At 40.4% G+C, this 20,430-nt stretch overlaps 1 protein-coding gene across 1 annotated transcript; it reads left to right on the top strand.

Moving 5' to 3' along the window:
• LOC109948050 lies at positions 1,304-2,767 on the top strand. Its single transcript, XM_020559952.1, has 2 exons — positions 1,304-2,025; positions 2,605-2,767. The coding sequence occupies exons 1-2, from the start codon at positions 1,304-1,306 to the stop codon at positions 2,765-2,767; spliced, it is 885 nt and encodes a 294-aa protein (XP_020415541.1).

Consider the following 20,430-nt stretch of genomic DNA (forward strand, 5'->3'; position numbering starts at 1 on the left):
TGGCTACCTTCCAGTTAAACAGGCCAGAAGAAGAATGTCTATGGACACAGAACTAAAGGTCAAAGAAGAGATAGAAAGGCTGCTCAAGGCAGGATTCATCAGGCCAGCCATCTATGCCGATTGGTTAGCAAATATTGTACCTGTTCTCAAAAGAAAAACAGGGGTAGTTAGAATCTGTGTGGATTACAGAAATCTGAATGAAGCATCTGCCAAGGACGAATATCCTATGCCAATGGCAGACATGCTAGTAGATGGAGCTGCTCATAACCAGATGCTATCTTTCATGGACGGCAATGCAGGTTATAACCAGATTATGATGGCAGAACAAGACATCCACAAGACAGCCTTCATGTGCCCAGGACATATAGGTGCTTTCGAATATACTGTAATGCCTTTCGGTTTGAGAAATGTGGGGGCCACCTACCAAAGGGCAATGAATTCCATTTTTCATGATATGATAGGACATTCCTTGGAAGTATACATAAATGACGTGGTGATTAAATCCCCCGAGGAAGGAAACCACGTAGCAAGTCTGAGAAAGGCATTCCTAAGAATGAGGCAGCACAAACTAAAAATGAACCCCAAAAAGTGTGTTTTTGGAGTCCAAGCAGGAAATTTCTTAGGATTCTTGGTTCACCAAAGAGGCATAGAGGTTGACAGAAATAAAGCCAAATCCATCATAGAAGCCCTACCACCTCGGAACAAGAAGGAACTTCAGAGTCTCCTAGGAAAAATCAATTTTCTAAGGAGGTTCATATCCAATTCTGCAGGAAAAATCCAACCTTTTTCTTCCCTTTTAAGGCTGAAGTAGGAACAAACATTCAAGTGGGAAGAACAGCACTAACAGGCTTTCCAGGAAATAAAGCATTACCTCTCAAATCCACCAGCTCTGTCCCCACCAAAAAGAGGCAGACCACTCAAGCTCTATGTATCTGCATTAGAAGTATCCATTGGAAGTCTGCTAGTTCAAGATAACAAAGAAGGAAAGGAACAAGCAGTCTACTATCTAAGCAGAACATTGACAGAAGTGGAAAGAAGGTATTCCGCAATAGAAAGGCTTTGCCTGGCCTTGTATTTCACTGCTGTAAAACTCAAACACTACATGCTGCCACACACTATCTACATCATTGCCAAGACAGACTTAATCAAATACATGCTAACAAGACCAATGCTGAGGGGCAGAATTGGGAAATGGACTTTGGCTTTGACAGAATTCACCTTCAGATATGTCCCCCAGAAAGCTGTCAAAGGGCAAGCTGTGGCAGACTTCCTAGCAGATCACCCATGAGAGGAAATTGAAAACATGGACTCTTTGGACATAGCAAATGTGAATCTACTAACTAGAGCTCATGTTTGCCTTAACAATCCAATCTATTCGATTCATCTCACACCTTGGAAACTATATTTTGATGGATCAAAGACAGATAAGGCTTCAGGAGCCGGGATTGTTCTGGAAGAACCATTGGGGGTCAGACATTGCTATTCCTTCCAGTTAGATTTCCAGTGCACCAACAATAGGGCCGAGTATGAAGCTTTGATAATAGGACTTGAGATGTTGGTAGAATTAGGAATCCAATCCGTGGAGATCTTGGGAGATTCCATGCTTGTCCTAAAACAGATTGCTGGAGAATACAAGTGTCTAAATCCTTCTCTGGCTGTATATCTAGTAGCGGCTAGAAATCTATTGACAGAATTTAGAGAAGCTACTTGGGAACACATCCCAAGGGAGGAAAAATTTGCAGCCAATGAACTGGCTCAGGTGGCATCAGGCATACAAATGCCTGAAGACTGCGTCCAGAGGATCATCAAGATAGGAAGAAAAAGTCTACCATCTGTTTTGACTAGAGGAATGGAGATAGAAGTCAATTCTGCCTTAATCACTGAAGATGATTGGAGGGAGCCTATCATGACTTACTTACAATATCCCACTTTGCCCTCTAAGAAAAGAGTCAGAATCATGGCTACAAACTACCTCATGTGGAATGAAGATTTGGTCCGAAAAAGTAAGGATGAGGTGCTATTAAGGTGCCTCGGGAAGACAGAATATATGAAAGTCATGGGAGAAACCCATGAGGGGATCTGTGGAGCTCACCAAGGGAGAAGAAAGATGTGCTGGTTAATCAGAAGGTATGGCTACTTCTGGCCAACCATGATGAAGGATTGCATCAACTATTCCAAGGGATGTGAAGCCTGTCAAAGGCAGGGCCCAATCCAGCAGGCTCCTTCGGTTCCCATGAATCCAGTGGTAAAACCACGGCCTTTTAGGGGATGGGCAATGGATCTCATTGGCAAAATCTATCCAGCCAGCAACCAGCATCACTGTTTTATTATTGTTGCCACAGACTATTTCACCAAGTGGGTAGAGGCCAAGCCAGTAAAAACCACAACATCTCAAGAGATCATCACCGTTATAGAAGAACAAATCATACAAAGGTTTGGCATTCCAGAATCAATCACAACTGATAGGGGTTCTTCTTTCATATCTAGGGATATGCTAGATATGGCAGAAACATTCAAGTTCAAACTGCTTCAATCTACTCTTTACTATGCTCAAGCTAATGGACAGGCAGAATCAAGTAACAAGGTGATTATCAATATCATCAGAAAGATGCTGGAGAAGAATCCAAAACAATGGCATGAGAAGTTATCAGAGACTTTGTGGGCATACAGAACTTCAAAAAGAGAAGCAACTGGCATGACCCCCTATGCTCTAACCTACGGCCATGATTGCAATTCTTCCCATGGAGATAGCAGTCCAGTCTCTTAGAATTGCTCACCAGCACGGTCTCACTGGAGAAGACTACTCTCAGCCATGTTGCTGGAATTGGAAGAATTGGATGCAAGCAGGATTGACACCCTCAACAAACTCTTAGCAGGAAAACAGGCTGTGTCGAGAGCCTACAAAAAAAGAGTCAGAAACAAGAGTTTTGAAGAGGGAGAAATAGTCTGGAAGGCAATTCTGCCCCTTGGAGCACACATAGCTGGATTTGGGAAATGGTCACCTACATGGGAAGGCCCTTTTGTAATTAACCAGATCCTCGGAATGGGGGCATATAGGTTGCAGGACTGAGATGGAGTTATTCATACTGCCCCAATCAATGACAAATGGTTAAAGAAATTCTATCCAACCATGTGGGATTCGCAGGCTGTACAGACAGACCCTGGGATAAAAAAGGAACAAGACTGACCCTTTTTTTGTTTTTTGTTTGTTTGGATTCATTTTTGCTTTAAAGTTGTTTTGTTTTTACTTTCAATACTGTGTCCGGTTATTGCATCAAGAGTAAATGAAAAGTAGTAAAATGCTATTGAAGGGCGACAAATAAATAAGCTTATATAAAAATAGCCACCCTCGCGGCAAAATTTTTCAAACAATAAAGAAGCTAAAAGTAGAAAAAACTAAAACCCTAGTTTTCTAAGGGTTTCCTGCTGGTTCGCCTTCTTGACAGAGAGCTCTTTCTGGAGCAGTACCCCCTGATGAAGTGAAGCCCTTGCAATTTCCAAGGCTGGCTTGGAAGCTGCAACCATGCTTTGCACAAGGAAGGTAGCCTTGGTCTTAGAACTCAGTCCAGCCCCAAGCCTGCTCTGCACCTCCCTGCACTCCACCAGTTGTTTTTGGAGCTCTTCAATTTGCTTCTCCAGCTTGTCTGTGGTAGCCCTGGCTTCCTTGTATCCTACCACCATCTGGTCCAGTTCTGCTTTCTGCTTTGCAAAATCAGCCAGGTTGGCTTCATGAGTGGCCTTGCAGAACTCAGAAGTCTTGAAGTTGGGCCTAAGATCCTCATAACGATCATGCAAGATGAGCACATCTCTGGCCAAGCTTAGGCCCATCTTAAGAATAGGCTACGGAGCCATGTTCTGTCTGTGTAGCAGGTCCAAGTCCGTCATCAGCTGATCAAAGGCTTCCTTATCTTGGTCAAGCTCCAGCTCAGTGGATTGCCAGATTTTCAACCTCTCCATGGCCTCCGCCACTGCCCTAGATTTTGCCCTGCCTGGAGGAGAGCTGAGTTTCTCCAACCTATCCAATTGAGCATCCAGATCCATGGCTTCAAACTCCTCCAGTTCTGGATCAACAAAAGAAGCCGTGGTAGATGATCCTGGAAAGGAATGAATAGGCATCTGCAGAAGAAAGCGTAAGTTAAGACCAGGCAGAAAATGGAAAACAAGGGGCCTAAAAGTTATAAAAGCTTACAGCAACAATGAGAGGCTTCAGGGGACTGGTCACCACTGCCAGGGCGCCAACAGCTTTAGGCACTTCTACCTAGAAAGGCTACGACAGTTAAAAAAGGAGAACAAAGCAGAATTGCCGGAAAATATGGACAGGTAAAGAGGAAAATTACCCTAACCACAGGAACAGCGGCAGTTGTTTCCACCTTAGCCTCCAGGACTACAACAGATAGTTCTACCTGATCCACAGGCTCTGATGCAGACCGCTTCGCCTGATCCTCAGCCGCTGGAGCGGCAGTAGAGTGCTCTGCCTCGGCATCCTCAAATATGGCCAGTTCTGAGCTGGTCAGCTCAGCCCTTGGACCCCCTTGTTGCTTCTGCGCCAAGGCAATGCTCTCTGCAATCACCTCAGCAGGGATCTCCTCCTACAGAACAGGGGTCAGAACAGAAGGAATGGGGCGAAAGGGGAACTGATACAAATCACAGAAATAAAACTCACCTCTCCTTCCACCATTGCTGCTTTTTCCTGAGGCACTCCTTCCAACTCTTCCAGCTCTTTTTCCTGCTCCACCTCCTCAAAAGCCTCTCGCAGCTCTCATCCGTCCCAGAAGTAGTGGTAGGGACTGCTGCGGTTTCTTCTGTGGCAACATACTCCACTTCACTCCTCTTTTTAAGTTTTTTCAACTTAGTAGGAGGAGGGGAAGGACTTTCAGCTGGACAGAACAAAAAGCAAAGATTAGGAAAGAGAAGGCAAGTCAGAATAAATTTGAAAGGAATACCTGGAACATCACGAGCTTACCTGAAATGCCAGGCCGTGTGGTATTGTCCGAAGGAGGGGTAGGTCCTTTTCTTTTTCTTCTGCCAGAAAGAGCGGCCTCGGCAGGAGTTTGTTCTACCTGAACCTCATCTTCTTCATCTATAGAAGGAAGCTCCAAGTCCCCGGCGGCAATAACAGAAGAAACTACACCAAGAAGTTAGAGATTAGAAACCAATCCAGCAGGAAAAGACAGCAGAAACAAATTAAAAGGAAACTTACCGATCACTTCTCCAGCCTGAACAGACTGCCCACCTACGTTGGTTGTTAGAGAAGGATCTGATATAGGCAGAACAGGCATTAGAAATCAATCATCAAGACAGAACAAATCCCAGACAGAATCAGAAATCTACCTCCTATGATTTGTGCATTGATGTCTTTGATGGTCTGGACCATGTGCGTTTTGGCGTCCCCATCCGCAAAAATGAGCCAGTTTTCCCAACCATCAAAAAGCACCTTGAGGGCAGTAACAGAAGCAGGCAGACCTTGGAATCTGGCTTTCCACCAAGCGTCAAAATCAGCGGAACTGCAAGAATTCAGCTCCCACGAGGGATAGAGGGCATCCGTGCTGTTGTTGATTTTGTTCACTGCACGCCGGGCATCCTTGTGCACCTCCAGATCATCTGCATCCCTCCAAGAGGAGGCCCGATTGCAACTCCAATATGATTTCAGCGGAATGAGCTGAGGACAGCCAAGCTGCCTTGCACAGAAGTTGGGATGATAGAGTTCTGCCCCCAGATGATAATTTGGGAGTTTGCCGCCACCGTGGGGTAGATCTCTGGGCAGAGTGATGCTCAGAAATTTCCTCCTGAAGTCTGTTCTGGAAGCCTCGTCTTCTGGCTCCTTCTCGAACAACCGAAATTCGGTCTGGAACCAGGGATAGGTCCTTCTGATCACCACTTGCCACTGAGCTGCCGACCTTTTTGTACAATGCCTAAAGAGCATCAAGTACTCCTCAATAGAATGCTTGGGCACTTCTGCCGATATCAGAGGAAGGGCCAGGACTTGGTCTTCAGGCAGAACTATGTCTGGGAACCTTAGCTCTGGAAAATAGACCTGCAGCCAGATCTGGATCATCCAGAATGCGCCAGGGGCCGACAGGTTCAGTGGATTCTCCAGGGTGGCAGTGTGCAGATTCTTGAAAAGGTGAGCCAGAACTGTAGGCCCAAGCCCCACATCAGTGTGATTGTGAAGCGCTTCTGCCAGATGTCTGTACTCAAGCAGAACTGCAGAAGACCGATTGGGGAAGTTCAGCCAATACAGAAGGAACAACATGTGTTGCTGATCCTTGTCCTTCTCAGCACTAAATTTCTTCAGATAATTGGAGAAAGAGCAGTTCTGGTTGATCGTGGCTGAAGAGATAGTGAAAGGAGTGACCACTTTCTCTTGGTTTTTTCGCCTGTGATAATCTCCAACAGCATCAACAGGCCTACCATAGGGCCTGAACCCAAAGATCTGGGCCATATCCAGCAGGGTTGGCGCCATAGGACCTACACGGAAATCAAATGTGTTGCTGGCAGAATTCCAGAAGCACAAAGCAGCGGCAAGCAGGTTCTCATCTCTGTTAATTGACTGCTTGGACAGGAGAATGGCATCATAAATCCCGGCTCTCCTCCAGTGACCCCCATATCTCGGGAGAAGTCTGTCAATCCAGTCTGCCCATTTGACCGGACTGTTCCTCACCTCACTGGATGGGAAAGACCGGCTCAAATTCTTGCTAACCCAAGAATAAGAAGCCAGGGCAGAACTACTCTCAAAGCACAAAGGAGCCTCGGCATCCTTTTTCAGCAATTCTGCCATCTCAGCTGGAACAGGACCAAACCAATGAGGCCCTAACACCAGGGTGTTCTCGAACAAATGAAGGACATTCTCGTCCAGGTTCTTTTGGGCAAAGGGATGAAGCTTGCTCCGGACTTCTATCGCATGAGCATCAATCCCGGTCCCAGTAGTGCAATCGGGAGGAACTGGAGCTGAAGAAGACTGAGCACGAGACCTGGGGGAAGACCTTTCTGATTCGAAGGGAAGAAGTAGAGAAAGAGTAAAAGAAAAGGGAGGTCCGAAGGAAACAATGGAAATCCCGAAGAAAAGCTCGGAGAAACGGAGTCGGAAGGGCTAGGTTTTCAGAAGCGGTGGATTTGAATTTCTTTTAAAAAGAGAAGCTCGAAAACGTGGGAAGAATAAGATGGAACGGCACCTGATGATTATTAGCAAGTAACTAGCTAATAACTAGCCGTTTTCCCACGAACTCTAAGTTCGTAATAGGTAGACGTGGCAGACATGGCTAAAAAACGGAAAAGACTGGCGCGCGAATTAATGGCAAAAACATTAAGTCTGAAACCGTTCCAAAACGATTCAGACTTAGGGGGCATTGTTTGGGCCTAAAATCAGCACGCCAAAGTTCAAAAGACAGGCCCATGGTAAAATTACCTGCCCAGCCTGAAAACTTGAGGATAACAAGATTAGGATCCAGACAGGTTGGGCTTCACGCCCGGATGTCGAAAACGAAGCCCCAGCCCAAGAAAGACCAACGTGGAAACTGTCATTTGGGCTTCAGGGATCAGCCCATAATTTTTGTTGGGTTCAAACCCAAGGGATTAAAAACACACCCACGTGACTACCTCAGCTTTGAAAAGTCAGCAATTCTAACTAAGTTTAAAATATGAGAGGGACATCTCTGAAACACTGCCAACAGAAGATCAAAATCCATCTGTATTCGAGATTTTGCTCCAAATCGATACACCATCTTCCAAGGAATTCACGGGTCACGCCTTCTAAATTAGAACAGGAGACAGGGAGTTGTTCATAAAATACAAAAGAAAACCAACCGCCATAACATTTAGCCCACACAGACGGTGGCGTTGGTTGAAATAGAAAGCTGCCACCCAGGAAACCAGGGAAGGGACTGCCTTAGGAGGTAACTACTGAGAGCCTATCTGCCATGATTGATAAAAATCCCTTTTACTTTACATTATAGGAGATCTTTTTACCGCCCATTATTAAAATTTAAACAAGAACCACCTCCCTAAGAGGGTCTCTTATAAAAAAAAAAAGAAATAGGCAAAGAAGGAGACTCAATTCATCAATCACTCAAAAAAACAACAACGAGAAAACAACCAAAAGCTCACTTGGATTCCAAGAGAAACCAGCTTTAGATCAGAATTCCAAAGTTCAGACTTAGAAAATAAGTCTTCTAAAACGAGATCTCTCTCGTTACAAATTTGGTTCAGCAAAAGCCAAGAATAGCCACTTCTGCCCTTTCAAACTGAAGAAGCTGCAATTCTGCCCACTCAAAAGCTTCACGAAGCGTGAAGCAAACATAAAGCTCTGCCAAAATTGAACTTTGGTATCGATTTATAGCTCAGCCTAGCATCTGAAATCACGAAGCAGTACAGACCGGCCAAGGCGCGTCTAGTCCAGCCCAAACCAGAGCCTTCCATCCAAGCAGAAGCGGAGTTCTGGCCATCTTTTAACCTTCCTAGCGTTGATATGCATATTTATTGTTTTGTAAAAGGCAGTTCTGCCTAAAACAGCCCAACTTCTATCGAATATTTCTGGCCAGAACAGCCATTTGATACTGATATAAATTATGAAAGTCCTCACCAGTCTGAGGCTAGAAAAGAACTTACTTGGGAGATATTCCTCACCCAAATTCACAATCGCTTGTTTTAGAAGTCAGTAACTTGGGGCGCAAGTTATCCACTCTAAAAAGAAGTCTGCTAGGATTTACATTGCTAGCAGTGGCACGCTCACACACCAAAGAAAGCTGACTTGCCGACCAACAAATGGTCTCCAAGCCAGTGGGGAACTTCGCCCCTCCATATCAGGAGTAAACACAAAACGGGTGAACAGGAGGTGTTAGTTTTCTGCTCTTGAAGTCAACTAATTATGTGATAATTGCTGTTAAGGACGTCTTTTGTAATAACTTATTAAGTTATTCATGGGCAAGACCAGTTGTTTTCAACTACGATATTTTATCTATTATCATAACAATAAGAAAACTATAGTCCTAGGACTATAGAAGTGGACATAAGAACTATGTAATGATATTCCATACATCGAGACTTGTCATGATCCCTAATCCTAAAAAATATCTTCTTGGGCGTATTAGTATCAATTGGGCATTGATATTTCACTAAGACCAGTATACACAATATTTTCTCTATATGTAGAAAATGATGAGGTCTCAAGTCATTGAGTGTGGCGACACCAAGATATAGGTGCTTATAGGAGAACAAGTACACTGAACGCGATCAAATACATGAGTTCTAGAATGTGAATCTTTACTCACATGTCAAACTAGAACTCATAGATTGCAATGATGTAAACTAATCCTTAGACCTGAGACGTCATAGATGTCTTGTGGCTATGTTGTTAGTCTTTGAGGGCACTATATATTTGTGTTGTAGAAGACATAATTTAAAGGTGTTAATGAGGATTCTCAATAAATTCATGAAGGCAAATGTATGTACAACATAGGATCTCTACTCTCAGTAAGGAGAGAGAATACTCCAAGGATATGATTGATCAAATCTCTGCGCAAAGTAGTGGATAAGATTTGAAAGAAGAAGTCTTCAAATCTTACCAGAATAATCATATAAATGAATAATTTACATTAGGATATTTGGCATTAGATTCCATTATGTAATATTGTGAATGAGGAGTATTGTATTAAAGAAGGATTCAATTGTACGGTCATCTCAGTTTGAATAAGTTCTTCCCTACACTTTATGTAGCTTGGATAACCATGACATGCTGCTAGGCATCAACCATGATTTGTGGAAGTCTTGAAAGGTTCAAACATAGTTGACCTTCACCAATAGGAATAATTAAATTGTGATATATAATTCGCATGTCAACTCAGAGGAGTTGAGTTTACCCGTTACCTTGTTGATAGGAACCTACAGATTGCACACCAAGAAATGAGATTAGAGGAACAAATGAAGAGAAAATAAACTAGGAGTTAAAAGTCAAAGGTCAAAGTCCACAGTCAAGTCAAAGTCAACATGTTTGACTGAAGCAATTGACCAAGTCAAATAGTTTGACTAAGTCAAATTACTGAGACTATAACACTGATTTAAAAGTTAAATCATAATTCATAAGTAAGCGTTAATTATGGAATTAACTTTGACATAAAGAATTGGATTGGACTTTTAAGTATGATTTAAAGGAAGAACAAAATAACCAAAAGCCTATTGGGCCCATGGATAAGTGATGTATGACAACACATATCCACAAGACCCAAGTGAGGCCCATCTTCCCATTTGGCCGAAATTTAGGGAGAGAATTTCTCTCTCTCATTTTGTGTGCTTTTTCCTACAAAAGGTAAACTTGACTCAAAACCTAGTTAGGGGTGTTTGGCACTTCAATTTGGAGTTCTTGATGTGTAGGAGAGACATCCTCTCTCTCATATTTCTTAGCCAAAAATCAGTCCAACCTAGAGAAAGTCTAGCATCTATGTTCTCTAGGTGTGGTGAGGTAAATGACTTCATTCTTGGAGTCTTGGGTTGAGGAGCTTGTGAGAAGAGGAAGAGAAGAAGCTTGTGAGAAGATGAAGAAAAGAAGGCATTTTAATACATAAGTGTTCATTCTTGGCTTGTCCAAAAAATCTTCATCAAGGGTAAAATCTCATACCTTTCTCTCTTTTCTATTTGTGCACAACGAGACAAGATCATAAGATACTTGGGCTAAATGAAAAAGGCTTAACTCAACCACAATAAGCAAAATTAATTTGCCTTTATGAATATTTTTGTGTTATATGTTCTGGCTAAATTCATTTCCAAGAAAAGATATACGTTTCTTTCACAGAGGCATTGGGGCTGGAGGATCTGAACTCCATACATACATTAGTGTGTTGTACCTATGTAGAGAGTTTCCTATGACGGGACCCACCCAAGATTCCACCAAGAAACTCAAGATAGATCCTGTAACCGTTCGAAATCTAACCAATGTCGAGCCCACTTACTAAAATAACATTTTTTCCGTAATTAGAAAGAATATGAGCTGAGACTTCTACCGAAATTTCAGCGGAGTCTCCCATGTATTTGGAACATTTCCCAAATTATTCCACCTGTAAAACAAACACATTTAACTTCTCAACTGGAAGCACACATAATGCAAAAACACACAGTTTACACAACAGGCCTCGGGCCTTCAATCCAAACCTACATGGGCAATATCCCAATATAATTCTAGTATTTCCTGATCCGAATCCCCCTGACCAACCACTTCTTGAAGAACCAGAATTAGAACTGCATCTCTTTGATGCATCCTGACTCGGTTTGCCGAAGCTAGTTGGATCCCTACGACTTCTAGTTGTACTAGATAGACTAAGGGACCTTGCCACTCGGTCGACTGCTTGGGTCAAAGCTCTCACCAAAGGGTAAATAATTGTAGTTATGACAGTCTAAATCTTATTCCACAGTCCCCTTTCAACCTATTTTCACTTCTCCTCCTCATCAGGAACCAACTCTAGGGCAAACTTGGACAACTCATTAAACTTGTACTCATACTCTAACACAGTCATTGCCCCTTGTCTCAACTTCAATAATTCGGCTCTCTTAGCATCTTGGTAGTCACTGCTCATAGAATATCCTCTGAAACTTCACCCAAGAGATGGCAATAGGATCAACATAACCCTGCCGAATGGTCTCCCACCAATAAAACACATTCCTTGTCAAGACGAAAGTAGCCAAGCAAACCCGGTCCTCATTGGGACATCTCATAACCTCAAACACTCTTTCCAAGTCTGTGAACCAGCTTTCGGCTTCAACCGGGTCTACACTGCCTAAATAGACACAAGCCCCCAATTCCTTGGCTTTCTTGAGGTTTGAAGTCTCACTGTAGCAACTGTTTGTGTAAGTTTGTAACATCCCAACCTAATTTTAATCATTTAATTAATTATGAAATTACAATTTTACCCTCAATGTAGGGTCATTTTGGTCATTTTTTATTTGGAAGAATTTTGGGGAATTGAATAACACCATGACGTAGATCGATACGAGTTCATAGACACGTAGTGGGCTCAAATCGAAGTTCTAACGAAGAAGTTATGATCAACGGAAGACTGGCAAATCGTAAATATTTCGAAGTTCAGTTTTAAAATCTGATTTTTCTTTTCCCTCTCTCTCTCTCCCCCACGAAACACCCCTCCCTAGTGACCAGCTCCTCTAGCCAGCCATTCTTTGGCCGGCCACTGCCTCATCCAGCCACCAAATTGGTCGGGACAGGTACCAAAGTGACCAGCTCACTTCCCTCTTCCAGCCCCACCACATTCCCATTGCAACCTCCCCCTCCAGTTGTGAGAAAAACAAGAAAACCAACTGGTTTTTACGAAAAATTTCCAACGTTCATTCCGACGATTTCGATCACCAAATTTGTCGATCCAGGTATGCATTCTCATCCTCTCAGCGTGTTCTAGCTAATGGTTGGGTTGATTTGGATCGATTTTTGAGTTTTCAAAATCGATTTATCGCTTAAAGTTTGGCCGATTTTGGCTCGAATGGATGGCACGTTCCCGTCAGTTTTTGGCCATGGTCTAAGAACAAGAGTTGCTCCACTTATTGTCCTGATCACGTAGGTATATGTATTGATGGGTGTTTCGAGAATTTTCAGGTCACCAAAATTTATCAAGACACCAACGCTCTGCTGGCGCGTGTGGCAGCGCTTGGGCACTGTTTGGGTGACCCATCTAGTCCTAAAATGATCCCCATGTTGTCCCGAGCACGATGATATGCTCAGATTTGAATTAGGTTATTGTTTGACCGTCGATTGGATTATGCATATTAGGCGTTATCCGGGTTAGATATGTTCGGACCATTGGATCGACTCCATCTCAGAAACGTTGATTTAGATACCTCTAGGATAGTGCAGGAATTCGTGGATCGTGAATCGGAGTCCTGGATGCTTTGATTCAATGATTCAAAGATTATGTTAAACGGTAACTGTCAGATCGTGCGATCGCAAGCAATCCGACTGTTTGACTCGAACCAAACTTGTAGGACATGTATAATAAACCTTGTTGAACTCATAGGAACATTCAGATCAAAAATCGGAGGTCGTGGGCCCCGCAGGTCCGGTTGACCAAAAACGAGAAGTTTGACCAACTGTTGTCCCTAGGTCTTTTGAGACCATCTCTTCCTTTGTAAATGTAATAGAATGGCTTTAGGACCTTTCCAAGGTTGTGTATACACATTAAGTTTCTAGGAATTATGGGTTTAGGTGTATTGTTGAAAACTTGAATTGGTTTGGGTATTGTGATATTGGGTGCAGCAGTGATATCGGTGGGAAATTGATTTGTTTGGAAATGGGTATTTTGGTTAATGAGGTTATAAAAGCGAAGGGATATTTGTAGAAATATCACCTGAACTTATACCTCAGTTTTAATTTGTCACCTTAAAATAATAAAAAAATTATGTGAAATGTCACCTTAAGTTTTCAAAATTTATGATTTTTCACCTGACTTTAATGTCATCCAATTTTCCATCCACTTTTAAGGGTATTTTAGTATTTCCAAGCAAAAAGGTTTACATAGCTTTATATTTAAAATGGATGAAAAATTGGATGATGTTAAAGTCAGGCGACAAATCATGGATTTTGAAAACTTAAGGTGACATTTTGCTTAAATTTTTCTTTCAGGTGACAAATTAAAATTGATGTATAAGTTCAGGTGACATTTCTACAAAAATCCCTAAAAGCGAATTATCGATTCAGTTTCGGCCTTTACCATGTGACACAAGACTTTCTGTTTATATATTGTTATTATTATTATTGTTTTGTTCTAATGATTGATATTATAATTCACTTATGGTTGATAGAGGGGTTTGGAGTCAGTAAAGATATAATTAAATATCGATTACATGTTTACATTCAAATATATGTCTGTGTACTTGGGTTGTGGGTACATTGGATATCGATGTGGGTTTTAAAAGAGTGTCTTGGAAAGTGAATAATAAGGGGTTAGGATGACTTTGGGTATGTTATAGATTTTGGGTTTTGGTGCATTAGTTATGCGGTTATTGGACTTTGAATTTAAATATCTTTGAGAATGTTGGAATTAGTATGTATATATTGATGGGCTATGGTTTTGGGAAATTAAATATATGGTGTTTTGGATTTTATTATATTGCCTCGTGAGATTTTCAGAGGTTGCATATCCCTAAGTATATGCATAGTGATTTGAATATTAATTAAATCGAATGGGCTTATTTAGTCTCGATATTTTTCTAAATTATGGTTTAATATGGTTTTCAAAAAGGAAACTTGGGTATTATTTTATTATATATATATTTTTAATGTGGAAACGATTTGTTTTGGAAATTGGATTTTGAGAGTATTATCTTTATTATGTATTAGTTTATGAAAGTGGATTTTGGATCTTGGCGATGACACACCATCTCATATACCCCCCTTGGATGCAGATACTGGAATTGAGGGATAATGGATACTTGGAAACTGTGATTATGGTTTGGATATGGTTGAAACCCAGGCACCCTTAATGGCTTGTTTCATAGACCCTTAGTGGTGTTAATCTGTGTGCATAGGACTTGTGGTAGCTACACGAGTATTGAGGATTCTGGTATGCGTATTGGTGAGCCCAGTCCCCTGATTAGAAGGCTGGTCCCTAGCCACATGGTTGTTGAGGATTCCTCCATGTGGACGGCACATCCCTGGCCACATGGTTGTTGAGGATTCCTCCATATGGACTAGTCAAACGATCCCTGGATTGGATTGTTTTTCCCCAGGTAATGATCACGGTGTGAGGTGTGAGGTGTGAGGTGTGTATATTTATATATATATACATACATATAAAATATATAGATGTGGATTTGTTTTCGAGTTGAGATTCATGAACTTGTGCTTCGTGAGTACTCTGCACAGATATGAACGTTTCATTTATGGTTTTGAAAGGGTTGTTCGGCAACATATGCCTTGCATAGGGTATAGTTGCGGGAAAGAACGGATAAAAGGAAAGGAACTTGTAAAGTGTTCAATGTATGGCTTGCAGAATTTGATGTTGTAAATAATTCTAAATTTAATCCTTGGTATTACTTTAGATAATCGTATATTATTTGAATCGTGATTGTTGATAGAAGAATTACGTGTGGCTTGATCCCTCAGTAAGAGTACGTAGGTAGTCTGGGGTCTCACGCAGGTGCAGCCGCAAGATAAACTATATTTTTGGAATTTTAATTTGGTCAATGGGGTCAAATTCTATTTATTAGATTTGTTGAGTTGGTTTATATTCCAATTTTTCCTGAAGGGATGCGGTTAAAATGTGTTTGTGGTTGTGACGGGGCTGAAAACTATTTTAGATTGATGAAAGATTGTGGATTGAATCTTAACAACTACTTATGACTGTGCCTATGGAAGAGGAAAGGGTCTTCTCTAATTACTGTTACTATAAGTTCTATGGGTGTATGGATTTTCAATGAGTTCTAAAGCAAGAACGTTTTAGAAATGCTTGGTTATGAGGCCGGAGGCCTATTATGTAAATTGCATGTTATTATCTTGTGCATGTTGTTGGTTAAGTAATTATATTTGACAGATTGGAAATTTTGGGAAATGCATATTCTTCAGGGGAGACTCTGCCGAAATTTCGATAGAAAGTCTTATTCCTCAATCCCTTGATCTGGAAAATGGGCTTGATGTTAGTAAGTGGGCCCGGCATCAGTTGATGTCGGAAATTCCACAGGATTCGTAGTGAATTCCTAGGAACTCGGGGCGGGTCCTGTCAAGTTGGTCGAGCACCTCCCATAGGTAAGGTTCATTCTCACTTGTGGCCTTATTAGCGAGTGATAGTGGTGCTGGAAGTAGTGGATTAGGCTCCCCAACCTTATGGATGCGAGTCTGAGGTCTATCACGTCTAGGTGGCATGATACTAATACGAAAAAAAAACATAAGGTCATTAGTCTCAAGAATGCACAAAAACTGCGAAGTCTGTATGAATTTAACCTAATGCTCTGATACGAAGTTGATAGGCCCAGCCCCAGATTCCACCCCAGAACCCAAGACAAATCGTGTAGCTATCTAACATCTAACTGATTGGTCTGCCCTTACAAGTGCACAAGAATGATGTAGTATAGCGTTTGGCAACTCCAAGTATTGTTCCCACGAGGATTCCAAATTAATCTAATATTCGAAGACCTAAAATTAAATCTAACTAAATAAAACACAAAAGACGAGATCAACTAAACACGAACACAAGTGAATTTCTAAAGATTGTTGTTGTGAAAGTTTATGAAATAAACAAGAAATTAATCAAAGCAATTGAGAATAAAAAGGTTGAATTTTAAGGTTGAAAAACAATGATGAAGGTCTAGGGTTTCAGAATCAACCACAAGCAATCCAAGTTAGATTTCAATGCATCAACAGATTCTTTCAATTCTTTAGATGATAATTCTCATATCTAAGTCATTTTCAAGCACTTAGACCATAGTTTTCCTATATTGCAAGTTCTGCCTCAAATTCATCTTCCAATCTACTAAATGCAAAGCCATAAGATGATCAGTCAAAAAACTTAAACAAATAGCAACAATTAAAATAGTAATTAAACATTCATAAAAAAGAAACTAGGAATCCATTAAATAACATTAAAAATAATAACTATCCATGCTCTAGTGTCATCCTCACCCAAGAGAATAATTTAGTTACTTATGTTCAAAGAAAACATATTTGAAAATTAGAAAACATAAAATAAAACTTATGGATTGTGATGATGCTCGAGAATTTGATGGTGGCAGCATCTCTTTGACTCTCCTTCAATTCCAACATAAGAGAACCTTATTTTATGGTCTTACTTTAAAGAAGGAACAAATCTTCTTTTGAATTAGTAACTCCGCTTTCCTAGTTTGACTTCAATTGTCTTTGATGAGTTGGCATCCAAAATCCTACTAAATATAAGATCAGACCTTAGAAAATAACCCCACTGTTATAAAAATAAAATAACAGAGTATAAAAAGTGCCACTGAATATTGGGAGTAGAATTGTATTTGCAATTGTGATGTTTACACTGACAGAATTTCCTCTCAGATAGAACTCAATCTCTTTTGTTTCCTCTCACTCTTCCTTTCTTCTCTTCCTTTCTTTCCTCTCTTCTCCTTTGGTGTGTTTTGCTAAGCAATGGGAAGCCTATTTATAGGAAAATTGGATGGCTTACCCAACATCATCATTAAGCTTTTTGAATATTATTTCCTTCTTTTGTTTACGTGGGCTCCACTATTTTCTTTACAATACTCCCCATTAGAGACCATAATGTATGGAATATGCCTCATTAAAAACCTTGCCAGTAAAACCCAGCGGGACAAAACTGGTCGAAGGGAAAAAGAGTACATAACCATGTGTAACATAAAATTCTGTGTATATTGACATGCGTGCGACACTGCCTCGTTAAAACTTTGTAAGGAAAAACCCAGTGGGATAAAAACCTGGACGAAGAAAAAAGAGTACAGTGTGTGAAGATCTTTATTGACAGCTACTCCCCCTGATGCTTGGCAAAATATCTTTTAAGCCATACTGTTGATCATCTTTCTGAATGTCATAGTTGACACTACTTCTGTGAGTCAATCTTGTAATATTGTTGGATGCTACTCCTGAAGAATATCTCCCCCTAATATCTTCATGACTATCTTTCTAGAGGGAAGATCTTTCAGACTGAGTGAATGATGTAGCCATCAACAATTCATGTAGTTGAGTAGGCAAATATATTTCTAGTGAGCTATCTCTATGTCAATCATAGAAATTTCCAGAATCCGCAAATCAAACAAAAACCTGGGCTATTTCTAAGTTCACTTGAAAAGAATATGCCCGTATATTGTTTTATGCGGAGATGGCATCAAATATGTCTCACATCATCCCAAAGTGGTGATGATGAAGTTGAGCTCTGTCTGGAAAATACAATGTCCAGTCTAGTATATTTCCGAAAAAATCATTAAAGTGCCCAACAGATAATCCACATAAAAATGCTTCAATACTTTCTTAGTATAAGCAAGAATCTCGTTGGCATGATTCTCGATCTTCAGTCCGAGACAAATATTTATTGAACTCTTCAGAAGTTTTAATCAGCTATCAACTCTTCAGGAGTTATAATGTATTGCAACCATATCATAATTAATGTACTCACTGAGGCAATTTATACATATTAATATTGAGTACAAAATTTGTACTCCAGGCACAAGTCCTTCACAGACTTACTTCATGCAATTACAATCCTTCAGGGATTTATTTAACGGATTACACTTCATGACACATTATATAGCTTTATATCCAGCTATTTGTTCTGCTTGTACATCTTTAGGGAATCGCTTTTGGCGATATGCCCTATTCATTTAATAACCCTTAAAGATAATATGTTGGTCTCCTTAAATGTGCAATAAGAAGGCACGATTGCATCTGTAAATATAGAGAACCACAACATTCCTTGTTTCTACCAGAAACATTGTGTCATATAAATTGAGTACATTTCTCTTTTATTCCGAACATCTAAATATAACTTTCAGGGTTAACTTCTTTTGGGGTGTGCCTTTTTTCATTTTTGGCCAACGATATTGTCGACATTTAATAATAAAATGTGGTTCCAATCAACACAGCCCATTGATGATTTGAGTGGCTACTCCAAAATTAAAAATTATCATTCATCAATTTGTGATCCCACCATTCTCATGTGCATGCACATGCATCAATTATGAACATTTCTTTGCCATTGGGTACCCAAGCCACTTCAGGGGCTTTTATTGTCTCTTTCCAGGCAGACATCTCTTATAGGATGAATTATGTGAGAAGTGGATCTTAACCTCCAATGGAGCATTATTTTATAGTAGGGTGTTGATAATCTCCATTCAAAGAGTTGGAACATTTAGAACCCATATATCTGTCATGCTGCAGGCCTGCCATATATTAATACATACATGTCAATTAATTGTCCTTCTTTGCTATGCATTAGGCATGCACTGTATTAATATTGACATGTTAATGAATTGTCCTTCCGGGATTTCAATCGATACCATTTGCTACGCAACAAGCATGCATCATATTGACCACTACTATACCCATGTTTGGTTTTTATGGGACTTTAATCTATGTAGTATATTATCAATGTATTCAACTTGTAATTTGTGAAATTTGCATTAATAATTCATGAATACATATCAGAATGATACAAGCCATTCTTCTGGAATGGTCATAATACAAGTCGTTCTACTGGAACGATCTATAATGCAAGTCATTCTTCTGGAATGGTCCTTTGCATGGCGTTCTTTTGGAACAGCCTTATCTCCCCATTTAGTTACCTTTAAGGATGTCGTAGTATCAAAGTAAGAGTACAAGCATGAAATAACACAAGTATTGCTTACATCCTTATAATCCAGTTATAACCTGCAAGAGCAAAAATGCAATTCTCCTGTCTTTGTCAAAAAAAAAAAAAAAAACCCCTCAGTATTAGGTTCACTACATGGATTTGTTCTTCAGATGTTCGTTCTAAAGAAACAAAATCCCTTATGAACAGATAGTTGTAAAAAGAAAAAAAAATACAAAGAATTGTGATATTGATTGCAAGGTAGGTAAGTAATTAGGGAAGGAAACTAGTGAGGTCACAGACAACAAACTCTCATTTCTCCTAGCTTAGAAGAACTTCAGGAGATTAGAGCATGTGGTCGTCCTTACTGTTCCCTAATCTAGCTGAAACGTGATCAATGATAGTCTCGCTTCCTAAATGGATGATTAGAGATAGTCTCCCTTCCTAAATGGATGATTAGAGATAGTCTCGCTTCTCAAGCACATAGAAAAAATAAGTGGATATTGCATCACTAGATATGGAGAAAACTGGAGAAAATTAGATGTATTCTGCAAAGAGGATTTCGTTAGTAACATATTTATATACAAATTAGAGGAATAGATAGATCCGATGAATTTCAAATTGACTACAGAAATTCGTGAGGTTCTCGAGATGCTTTTGAAAAAGTAACTCTGTGAAATCCGCAAAGCAAGATCGACTTTGACGAAAATAGTCCTTGAAACCCTTAAAGTGCCGACAGAAATTAATGGAGGCCGCGTGAAGTTTTGGAATCAGGAAAAGAAAAAGAGAATATGGGGATTCAAGAAAATATTGGGATCTTGGAAACGGTGCCACATTTCAGTCTTGTTCACCCTTTTATTTTTATTCTTGTGATGGAAGGGCAAAGTTCCCCATTGACTGGTCAGCAAGCCAACTTTTTTTGGTGTGCGAGCGTGCCACTGCTAGCAATGAAAAATCCTAGCAGACTTCTTTGCAACAGATAACGTGTGCCCCAAGTTACTAATTTCTAAACAAGCGATTATGAATTTGGGTGAAGAATATCTCCCAAGTAAGTTCTTTTCCTGCCTCAGGCTAGTGAGGACTTCATAATTTATCACATTATAAAATTGGTAGTTCTTGCCAGAATAGATGATAATAAAGTGGACTGTTTTAGGCAGAACTGCCT

The sequence above is a fragment of the Prunus persica genome, chromosome G3 (genome assembly GCF_000346465.2).
Source record: "Prunus persica cultivar Lovell chromosome G3, Prunus_persica_NCBIv2, whole genome shotgun sequence".
Lineage (NCBI taxonomy): Eukaryota > Viridiplantae > Streptophyta > Magnoliopsida > Rosales > Rosaceae > Prunus > Prunus persica.